General features: G+C 34.0%; 1 protein-coding gene across 5 annotated transcripts in view; it reads left to right on the forward strand.

Moving 5' to 3' along the window:
* CSMD3 (CUB and Sushi multiple domains 3) overlaps nucleotides 1-12,382 on the forward strand; it is a 528,421-nt gene that overhangs the window by 387,596 nt on the left and 128,443 nt on the right. For all 5 annotated transcript variants that reach the window (XM_048939546.1, XM_048939547.1, XM_048939548.1 and 2 more), the window contains one exon: nucleotides 634-828. In XM_048939546.1, coding sequence (XP_048795503.1) covers nucleotides 634-828 — 195 coding nt within the window. The remainder of the gene's footprint in view (nucleotides 1-633; nucleotides 829-12,382) is intronic.

A 12,382-nucleotide genomic window follows, 5' to 3' on the forward strand; every position in this document is an offset into this window, starting at 1 on the left:
TTATATATATATATCTGAATTACATCTCACATAGCACAAAATCATCTACCATTTTCTAATGCGTTTACTATTTTTTTCATTAATAGAAGAATATAGCTAATTTTCCTTAAATGCTTCTGTATACTAAAGTTTTTGAAAATATGAGTTATTTTGGTGCAGTTTTTATGACTTGAAGTAGAGATCATGTTATAGATAGCTAGATATTCACTTAAGGTTTATTCGTTTTGAAGAAATTCTTCTTTGCATATTTTTTATTTTGTCACAAACCGCTTATTTAGATTTCCTCCACACATCAATTTTCAGTCCGTAGATCTTAAAACCAGGATGTGCCCAGTCTACCTGTAAGTGTGAAGTCTTGAAAAATGGTTCTTGTGATTACATTCTAGGATTTTCGTGGCAAAAGTATAAGAAATGTGAGTTTGGTCACTGTGAAGCAATGAGTTAAGTGAAGGAGAGATGGCTACAGTCACAGGCAAACTGATGCAGAAGAGAAAAAATTCTAAAGTGTATATAAAATGTAAAATAAATAAGTCATTACATGTCTACACAGTTTTCAAAGAAGACCTTGAGAGAATTCCAGAAAGCATATGTAATGCTTTATATTATATTCAGAATTATTTTTTTCTATTATAGCAAAGCTACGTGAATCTTGCTTTGATCCTGGAAATATAATGAATGGAACAAGACTTGGAATGGACTATAAACTAGGATCAACTGTCACGTATTACTGTGATGCCGGTTATGTTCTGCAAGGATATTCTACACTAACTTGTATCATGGGAGATGATGGAAGACCTGGGTGGAACAGGGCTCTACCCAGCTGTCATGGTAAGAACAACTTTTTATGTATTTTATTTGCCATTATTATTCTTGTTTTGTCACATGGAGAGGGATAAAAAAGAAAAAAAAAAAATGAGGAGATAATTTTAATAAGCTTGTTTTTTTTGTTTTTTTTTTTGCGGGGGGGGGGGGGGGGGAATATATTTTGTATTAAATAAATAAATACTTTTATTTAAACAACATCACATCATTTGCAGCTAATGATATCCTGGGCAGAGTAATGGTAAAAGTATTGCCAACAGATCGAGAGCAGTAATCCTTTCCTTCTGTCCTCAGCACTGTTAAGACAACATCTGGAGTACTGTGCCCAGTTCTGGCCTTCTCTTCTCTATAGAGCTAGTGGAGGCAGTCCACCGTAGGGCCATGAAGCTGATGAGAGGACAGGAATATCTCTCCTATGAGGAAAGGCTGAGAGATCTTATACTTTCCCACCTAGAGAAGGCTCTGGGGGATCTCATCTTTGCACACAAATACCTGAAGTGAGGTTAAAATCAATGAATTAAAATCAGATCTCTTCAGTGTCATGTTAATTGCAAATTCTTTGAATAATTTCAAAATTAAAAGCTGAGAATCGACTACCAAGTAAAATAAAATATATTTACATTCAATAGAATATGGATTTTCTTATTTGTTAACTTAAATTTTGGTCACAAATTAAGTAGTTATGAACAAAACAGAAAAAAATATATGTAAAATCACAAACAGAATAACTAAACTCTTAATTATAAAATTATAAGGACTTGAAGAACTTCAATGTTTTTGTTGGATAATGAAAATATAGCAAAGAGCATCAAACTTCAATGGCAAAAAATTGAAAGAATGATGCTAGCAAGTTTGGAAATATGTACAAAATTGTATGAGGTCGAGTGGAGATCAGTAGTTTCTTCCTCAGTTGAAAATTGGGTATGAATATTTTCTAGTTGTTTTCTAGAGAGAATTCAGACAGGAAGGTACATATCTGTAAGAAAACGTAGGTTTCTTTCTTTTTTGGATTTTTTCTTAAATAAATAAATTATTAGTATTGCAATAATTGAAATTATCAGGTGTGCTTAGTGGTATATATTTCCAGTGCTGTCTGTTTTAACATGCTCTGAAGGAAAAGTGTTTTGCATAGACTACCATCTCAGTAATGACAGATGATAAGATCTTGTACTATAATGGGTAATGGACTCTTCTCATTAATTAAAATGAACTTTTTTTTTTGCTTTGTTTTTGTTGTTTAGGTATTTTGTTGTTATTGTATTGGTTTTTTTTGTGAGTGTTGTCTTTCTGCTTTTTTCCTTTTTTTTTCCTGGATGAGCAAGGCCTTATTTAAAAGGTGGTGGACATTTCCTTAGGATGGTATATCACATGTTAAGATAAATTAAAAAGCAACAACAAAATAGCTTAAATGGTTTTTGTTTTCATTTGTACATATTTTGCTTTTCCTCCTGTTTGGAGTTCATAAAGATCTGTAGGCATGTTGCTGTGATGTGCAATAGCATTTTTCCCCCATAGTCAATGCTTTCCAGTACTGAAATACAGAACATTTATTTGCCTATGAGGAAGATAATAATAGTGGATTATTTTTCAGTTGTGTAATTCTGACTGAAACAATTTCTATATTGAACTTTCTGTGACACTGTCTCACCAAAGTAAACCATTTGCTTAATAGAGAAATTATATTCCTTCATTCTGAAACTGTATATTTAAAACTCCATGAAAATGACAGTACTGCAATAAAATGCAGTATATAATACAGCTCAGTTTATTTTATTTGTTTTTCATATTCTTGTTTCTGAGAAGAATTTGAGAACTTGAACTCTCTTTATGATTGTAATATTTTGATCGAAAAGATTTAGGTATAAACTCTGTAAATAAATTTGTTTAAAAGTTACTTTTCTGCCTAACTTCTACACTTTTAACATTAATTTGGGATTCAGGATCTTCTATCCTGAGCCATATTTAGTCATACAGCTCTGTAGGGGGAGTGAAATATCTCAGAATCTGAAATTTTGCTCATATTTGGGGCTACGTAGAACAGAGGAGAGAGAGGAATAATGTTCAATGCTCCAGATGGCTCTCAAGGCTCAAGGGACATGCTTTACAACATGCGGAATTGGTATTGTGAAGATAGTTCAAAGAGAATAGAAAACCTTTTTCTGTTTAAAAAGAATTTGTGTCAAAAATATTTACTCATTTATATGAAGACACTAATTAGATAAATAACATGGAAAATCTTGATAGGAGGGTGAAACTGATTGCAGTAATTCAAAGTTGGTCCTTCATGTTGCAGCATATGCTGATATTTACACTGAATAGAAAAATCTCGAAAGTGGAAAAAGAATATCCTCTCTTTGTCCATTCTGAGTAACTTGTATTAGTTTAACAAATCCTCCTGAAGATGGCAGATGAATTTGATGGATGCATAGAGAGAGAGGAGCCATGGCTCTTGTTCTAAGGCCTTGTCTCTTAGATAAAATACGGAGGGGAATTAAATCCCCACTCATAATAAAAAAGAAAATGTAGGCCAGGACTCTACTGTACTGGAAGGGCAGCTGATAGGAATGGCTTTAAGCATGCTCTGAAAATGTCTGCTACATCAAGCCTCACACAAAATCTTTTTTGAGAAACACTGTTGTCCTGGGTCTGGTCAGGCTTCAATGTGCACTAGCTAACGAATTGCTCAGTCTGTCAAAACATACTTTTCTGGGAATGTGTGAAACTAGAAAATATGAGTAGCTATGGAGTTCAAAAGTCAATAACTGTTGATTTTGGTGTTAGATAAAAACTGAACAGAGGCTTTCAGGATCGTAGAAAAGTAGTTTTCTGAAATGTATTCAGTGCATAAAGCTGATGTTTCTTCTTGTACCTTTACAAACCAAATAAATCTTTTGTTAATGCTCTAGTCCTATGTACATTAGTCTTTACTGAGGCATTTGGTTGAAATCATTATTCAAAATGATCTTAGGCCTCTTTAGTAAGTGTGGGAAGTGAACCAAGTCACTGGTTTGACTTTTTTTATGAACACATGCAAAGATTATCCAAGGTAATGTGCTAAGCTATTTTTCATTTCATGGTGGATGTCAAGAACAGGATCTGAGTAACATATGCAGATGCAGTGTTCCTGTGACGGACATGATGGTAAATAATTTCTCTTAGCTTCACCAACTGTAGTTCATTTTATGTTTTTGGTACCAAACAACAATTGTTCACAGAATAACAGGGTACCCTGCAAAGGAAAATTGTATTTATGATCGAGTATAAGGCCTTCTTCCTAACAGAAGAAATAATTTATTTGCCACTAAATATATTACTATATATTATTATGCTGTGTTGTTTAAGCTTTGGGAATATTTGGCTACTTGTGTTTTAAGTTATCTCCATCTGAAAGACACAGTAAACTATCTCAGATATTGTTATGAACTGTTTATGCCATGGTTTGTGTTTTATGCCACTCTCTTTTTTTTTTAATAAAACAATAGTACTGAATATGTTCACATGCATTCTTTTTTAAGATGTGCTTAAAAGAAAAAAAGACCATTTTATACTATGACATTTTAAAACAATATAAACATTCTTAAATATGATTGCAACAAGAAATCTTAATTCCTAATCTAATGGGCATCAGTACATAACTACTTAAGATAGCAGTTTAGCAATTAAAGACAATGCTAATGACTGGACGTGTATATAGTATCAACAAAGAAACATTCACTTTTCAGTTATATGACCTGGAGGATAGTCTTCTTTATTCATAGTCAGGAAAAGAGGTGCTTGCAACCTCAGCATCTCCCAGCGTGTTTTCCTAAGAACTGAAATATCAAAGGAAATACCATTTTTCTTTTGGCCAAGAGGTTGCCTTTTGGTTTGTGTCTATTTGTACTTGTATAAAATGTTTTTGGGAGTAAAAACTTTATGATGAAAGACAGCACATAGATACTTAATTGGTTGGTTATATTCCCAATTCTTAAGATATCGTACATAAGCAAGTAAAAAGAAGATTTTGAAAGGCACAAGACATCAGTTGGAAGCTTAATATTCATTACCTTACATCTGTGATATTTAGCATTCTCATTTCTGTTGAAAAAGAAAGAAAATAATTTTCCGGGGGAAAAAAAGGCTTTTTTTTTTTTATTTTAGGCAGGAACAGATGAAAAATGTAACTGAGATCTTAGTTAAACCCTATAATAATGATGTTACTGATGGATAGTAGTAACTGCATTTTACATTTGCAGTTGCTGTCCATTGTTGTTGTTCCTTTACTGTTAAAAGCACTCATAAGTTCTTCTAATATTTCATAAGTTTAATGTGCTACGCTGATACTTGTTTCTGCCATTCTTTGGCAGAGCCTCAGTATGATGAATTGACTTCAAAATAATTTATCCGTGACTCTTTTCATTTAATACATTGTCTTCATACTTTGAAGTTTGCAAAGGATTAGTGACATCATGCCATAAAAGCAGATATGCTGTCTTGGTATCTTCACTATATAACTTAAAAACACTAGAAAAGAATTTCTTAAAGAAATTAAGCCTCAAAAACACAATGTGTATTTTTTTTCTTGTTAGAAAATGACCTTTGTCAGAAACTTTGAGAATGATATGAGTTTAAATGTTTAGTATTTACAGTGTACAGAAAGTACCAAAGACATTCAGAGTTGTTTGCAGGAATGCGAAGACTTCTGCTTATTCAGCATTCTATTAAAGCAGTAAAGTTTTAAAGACACACTTAAAATATGTGAAAGATGTGGCAAAGGTGATCAATTTCGATTCATTCATTTTTCCTCCATTGCAAGTCTGACAGTTTCATGTAAAATCAACTTATCCCTACTAATTTTAAACTTGAGTTATGACTAGCTAAAAGACACTACAAAATGAAATTAATTATTTACCATGGGCATGTGAGCAAGTTGTGCTATCTGTTCTTGGACTTCCACTGTAATAGGATTATTATAAATAGACTTCTTTACTATCTACATAAGTAATCTTTCACTGAGCACTCAGATGAGGTATAATTGATATTTTTCTTGTATTGTGCACTTTTGTTATGCATTATCATTATTACACAATTCAAGTAGGTAAAACATGCATCGAGATACACTTCTTTTTACATTATAAAGCATGGGAACAAGATTCATGCTTTTATTTTAAAGCTACCTAGCTGATCTCTTAAGTCTCTGCAAATAAATATTGTACAGCTAGTACAGGAAAGAAAAAACAACATAGTAGTTTCCTCTGTGTTGTTTACGTTTATGGTTCTGTGTAATGTCACACATTACTTTGCATAAATTTGTGTTTAAAGTTGTGAAGAGTGAAATGACACAAGAAAAAGCAGTGCAGGTGGATGGAGAATAGGGAGTTACAGTCATAAGACTGTCTCAGGTGCTCCAACATTTTTTCACTTCTGCTTTCACCCCATCTCCAAGCTGAACAAGCCCAGTTCCTTCAGCCTGTCTTCATAGAGGAGGTGCTCTAGTCCTCTGATCATTTTTATGGTTCCTCTCTGACAGCTCTCTGTCCTTCTTGTACTGGGGGCTCCAGTCCTGGACACAGTACTCCAAATGGCACCTCACAAGGGCAGAGTAGAGAGTGACAATCACCTCCCTGTCCCTGCTGGCCACCCCTCAGTTAATGCATTTATATAAACTGAAAGTAGAGTTGCAAACATATCAAAAGACGGATGATTTTTTCAGCAATCTTGGAACTTATTCTCAAATTCTTTTATCAAAACAGAAGGCAAAGCTGCGTTATTTATTTATTTATTTATTTTTTACCATTCACACGACTGTGCTTAGACAATATATTAAAATGCATGAAATTGTTTGCTGTAGCTTGAGTTAGCAGCATCCTGATTTCAGTTCAGACAGTGTTAACAGCACAGTAATGATTTACTTATTGTTAAATGATGGGTGTGTGCCCAGGGCCCGGCAGAGACCTAGCAGGAGAGAGTCACCTCCATGATAGCATGGGGTAGGGAGCAGGCCACAGCACAGGCTGTGCTGGGCTTCATCTGACCCACAGACCGTGGTTTGACATGCCTGAGTTAAGCAACTGCAGAAGGGACAGAGTATCCTCTAGTTATTTATTTTGAATGTCACTTCGGAGAATGAGGATGTGTTTTATGCTTCCAAAGCAATGCACAATTGAACCGTGCAAGCATCAGACTTTATTTTTTATGTATTTTTACTTTGCTTCTCATATTTTTCATGTATTAAGATGCATTCCTAATTTTCTTTTTGCCCAGGACAAGACATCTGTTTTACAGAACCACATAAACCATGTTTGAGCACTTAGAAATAGAATTTTTATCAATTAGGGTTGCATTTTAAATAAGTAAAATGCTACTGAAATGCTACATATTTTGAAAAATAATTGCTTATAGTCAGATTTGAAATTGCAGTTTAAGGACTAATGAAGAGAGAGAAAAATTTCTTCTCAGTATAATAGAGTAATGGATCTCCTCTCCTTCCTGGAGAGGAGTCTTAAGAGATCACCAAACAGGGTTAAAAATGCTTGTTAAAAAGCTGTGTTTTTCTGTTTGCATCTGGATTTAATAAATGAAATCTAAAGCGCTTGCAAACAGCAAGAGCAGCAACAAGGTATATTAGGTACAGTGAAATATCTCCTGTGTGGAAGCTGTACTGCTTGAGATTAAAACGCAGGGCAAAACTATTTTGGAGGGATTATAGGATTACTTAATTTTGTGTTTGTGTGTTACTATTAGAAGATTTCTGATGTAGTCAAGGGTTTGGTGTCTGAGTATACCTTAACCTACAATTCTAATACTGAAAACTTTTTCTTTATGCATATATTAATTACACCTCTTGTATAAATAAAAAAAGCTATTGCACAGCAATGTGTCAAAATGCTAAAAAGAAGAAATCTAACTTTCACCTACTGGATTTGGCAGTAACGAGAGGTTTGATTATCTGTATTTACTTCTTGAGATAGTGGGCTCATTGCCTATGACAAGCCACTGACTTCTTATTGCAAAATGCACTAATGGTTTGAGAGTTGGGAAGAAAGATAAGATCTTTCTATATGGCCACGCAGACAGCTGTTATCTTCAAAAAACAATCCCAAAAACCTCATAACTTTTGTAAAACACGGTTATGTTAAAATCTCATCTTTTCTTAAAGCTGTTTTCATATCAGAAAAAATGTTACTGGAAATAGCTATAACAGTTAATGGTTCAAAAAAGTTTTTGAAATAAATAAAAATACAGATATACATATACATATACATATATATATATATATATAACCACACCAAACATTATTTTGAGTGTTTGACCTTTTGCATGTACATTTGAAATTAATGAGTTTACAAAACTGAACAATTATCAAAGCCTTCTTTTAAGAAGTACTTATGTTATGTAATGGTAAAACAAAAAAAGAGTAAGAAATTAAGAGTAGAAGTTAATTACAACAACCTAATTAAAATCGGTTGCCAGAGAATCCTATTTTCCAGTGTGTTTAAGTAAAATAGAGAACTTTGTAAAACAGGGTTTCTTTTCTTCTGCTTAACTAAATCTGTGACCAATTTTTAGAAACTAAATTTAATGAGGGAAATGTTAGGAATAAGAAGAAAAAGTTTAAGCTAATCATCAAAGAATCATCATGAAATAGTTTGAGTTTGAAGAGACCTTTATAGATCATCTATTCCATCTTCCCCAGTTTCCTAAACTCTAAGTAAATATATATTTGTTTCTAAGTGTTAATATAACTTCTTTTTTTCCTTGAAGGTTTTTTAGAATGCACAAGATTACTTTTTGTATGAAAAAAAATCCCAACTGTTTATTCACACAGATATGCAACTATGTATTTCCCAAAGACACTTAAGTATGATAGAATCAGTCAGTAATCATGATAACTTAATAACTGGAATTAAAGAAACCTATCCAGTCATCTGAGTTGGCTATGCCTGATAAATATGCAAGCTTCTAACTTAATCTTGGCAGCAGTCTGAAGGCCCTAACTCTTGTCAAAGACAGTAACCCAATCAACTGTAAGATTTATTAGGTGGGATAAGTTGGTGATTGCTTGTTAAAGGCTCATATTTCATGTCTTGCACCAAGTTTTAACATCTTAATATTGACTGTCACAAAGGTGACCAGAGAAAAAAAACTGTAATTGAGAGACATCAGTTTAAAATGGAATTCAGTTTTTGAGTATTTGAGTGTTAACATAAGTTAATATAACATATTAATTACAACTCTAATACCTATATGTGTATTCCAACTACTGCAAGAATTCACTTGTGAATTTCAGTATCTAAAGAGTGTTTATAGGAAGAAAGGGGACAGAATCTTCAGCAGGGTCTGTTATGATAAGGGAACATGGGGGAGATTTGGGATGGATATCATGAAAATGTTTTCTACAAGAAAAGTAGTAAGGCACTGGAACAGATTGCTCAGAGGTGACAAATGCCCAGTACTTGGAGACATTTAAGGTCAGACTGGACCAGGTTCTGGGCAACCTGATATAGCTGCAGGTGTCCTTGTTTGTTGTAGGACTAGATGACCTCTAAAGGTCCCTTCCAACTCGAACAATTCTGTGATTCTATGAAAAGCGTTAAATTTCCTTCTCTATTGCATTACACTTCATTTTATATTTCTATATTGCCTGGAGAATCAATTACTGATTATGTGGGTAGTTTTGAACAGTACTTTTGTCAGGATATATACTGTTTTGGTTCTTGGATGAATTATTTGTAAAAGGCATCAAACTTTATTTAGGTTGTGTAACAGATGAGAACATATGTAAGTAAATGAAGGTCAGAGAACATTACAGTGATATTTTAATTGTCCTCAGTTCAAATATTAGTGCCTAGTTAATATCTTTTTATTTCAGCATTGTGATAAAAGTATCAAATTAATAGAGAAACAGCTGCCCTAAAACATATCAGATTTTCTCAATGTGAGTATATATGATAACAATGTATTCAGAATATATCCAAACTGTCCATAATGCACTCAAGTTGGATACCCTGGGAGAAATGGAAGAGGAAAAAAAAAAAAAAGAAAATAATTTTTTACTCTGTAACCCCATACAAACAGGGAGATTCACTTAATTAAAACTGAAGACAACAGCAAAGCACTACTTAATGGTGACATAGGAGTCAATTAGAAAAATCATTTTAGAGCTTCACCAATCTGTAGCAAACTCTGAAAAGAGAAACCTAAGCACATTGAAACAGCAAAGACAAAGGAATACAACAGAAGTTAAGATATCTATTCCAGAAAAAGGGAATCATCTTTAAATGATGATAGTAGAAATGTGTGTGCAGCAGGGTTTTCAGTAATAACTACTTGTCTCGCTCCAGCTTATAAGAGGGAGAGGAGGTTCTTTTAATATCTGCATACCCGGCGTGAGATTAAGAAACAACAGTTCAAATGTTGGTCTGACCAGTTTTACAGACCTTAGTTAGGGAGATGGGGAAGGGGGGGACGGACACTATTATGAATTATGGGGAATTATGGAGAAAGGAAGGAGAGCGATAGAAAAGATAGGAAAGAAGAAGCAAGGAGTCTTTGTAGGCAGAAAGAGGGAGATAGTCACCACCATGGATCCAGCGTGGTTCATAGTTCAGTCATTGATCTTCAGTAGTGGTGGGTCTTCGGGCAGAATTGTTCTGACGACAATGACAGTGACCATAGCAATGATGGCCCCTTTTCAATGGTTGCAAAGTGGTCGAGTCAGCTCTCTTTGGAGTGACAGCTCAAATTCAGAGTGGTTGAGTCAGCTCTCCTTGGAGTGGCAGATTCTGGCTTTGGGATCTTAGCAGAAACTCCTTTGCTCCTATGTTTCTGGCCTTGCCAACAGGTAAGAGGGAGCAGGGAGGCACCAACTTGTATCTTGCCTTCACAGGATGCTGTGGCATCATCCCCCACTCTCCCATAGCAAACAGGAGTTATTTGGTCACAGGCTAGATCTTCTGGCAGTAAACAGACCTGAGCACTATCTTCTGAAGGTAAACAGCTCCAAAGAAATGCTTTCAAATGCAAAATTGTCCACACAGTGATGTTGATTGCCACACAGCAACACCCATCTCTCATCTCCTAGTCTTATCACAAGAAATACCTCAGAAAGCAAGCTTTGAGCCAGAAAGCAAAGAAGGAGTCATACACTACTGAAGGAGCAAACCGAATGTAACCACTGATGTACTTTTTAAAATATGAGAAAAGTATGGAAATTATTTAAGTGTCAGTAAAATATCAGGACCAAAAATGTGTTCAAAGATGATGCAATTGACAAAAAACTGAGTAAATAGTTATGCTATACTATGTTATTCTATGCTATACCACGTTACCTTGCTGAGGAAACCAGTGAGGTCCTGAGTTAGAATAACTCCTTTGTCTTTAAGGAAACGCCTGCAAATGGGTACAACAGATACCTTGAAATAAAACAATAAATTGAAACTCAGCAAAATGTTAGTATTGGCTAGTATTTTCTGTGAAGCTCTGAAAGAGCCTAGGTGTGAAGTATTTGAAGTACGAATGTTGATCTTAAGGATAATTTCCATAGTGAAAATTGGTAGAGATTATAATAAAGAATAGAATTAGGAGACACATGATGAAACTTGTTTCAGACAACTCAGTGTAACCTCTGAAGAGGACTGTAGAGTTTAATGGGAAAACAGTGAGAATATGGATTAAACTAACAGGAGATGCTGCAGTATCATTGAATTGTTAAAAATTTGACAGAGTTCCCCAAAGAAAAAATTTAGGGAAGCATAATATAATGTATTGTCTGGTTGTAAGATAAGAAAGTTGATGTCTTCTTTGTCAAAGAGTAATGTAGTCGTTACAGGCAGATTGTCTCCTCTTGCTTCCTCATTCTCTTCTACATCCCTTATGAAAATAGTCAGTCTTATCATAAAAAAAAAAAAGTAAAATACAATAACTCTTTTTTAGTCTGATACCTCTTCATGCTCTTTGACATTTTGGTTATTAACTGAAAACTATCGCTCTTTTGAGTGGGAATAAGTGTATGTTTCTTTCCAATGCACTAGTCATAGAGATGGCTTAGGTGACTAGGCAGTTATGTGTTAGAAGCCATTAAGAAATTTCAATCTGTGGCCTCTACATATCTATCTATGTATCATATATATCTCTCTACTATATCTACAATAATCTTAAAGATGTTTATCATGGCATTTGAGAGAGGTGCATGCTTATCCCAAATGCTATAGGGTTGGATAAGACATCCTCTGGGGAAATTTGTTTTATTTTTTGTAACTTTATTGCTTTATACATACATATCTAAAAGAAATGATACTTTGCTGATATTGTTTGCTTAGGTGATGTGTGTTCCACTATTTTTCTTTTTCAATTATCTGCATTATTGAATTGTCGTATTTAATTTGCACTGCTTTGAGAATAACCCTTTGTTAAACTTGAATTAACACAGGTATTTAAGTTGTTGAATTGAGATGGATGTTCTGACTTTTTGCATTTTAATATATATAATTCCTTTTTAAATACCAAACTATATTTATTAGAGTCAGTATTGGCTTGAGTGGACAACAACATTTTATTCTTGCAACTGACTTGTTTCTCT

The sequence above is a fragment of the Lagopus muta genome, chromosome 3, assembly GCF_023343835.1.
Source record: "Lagopus muta isolate bLagMut1 chromosome 3, bLagMut1 primary, whole genome shotgun sequence".
NCBI lineage: Eukaryota > Metazoa > Chordata > Aves > Galliformes > Phasianidae > Lagopus > Lagopus muta.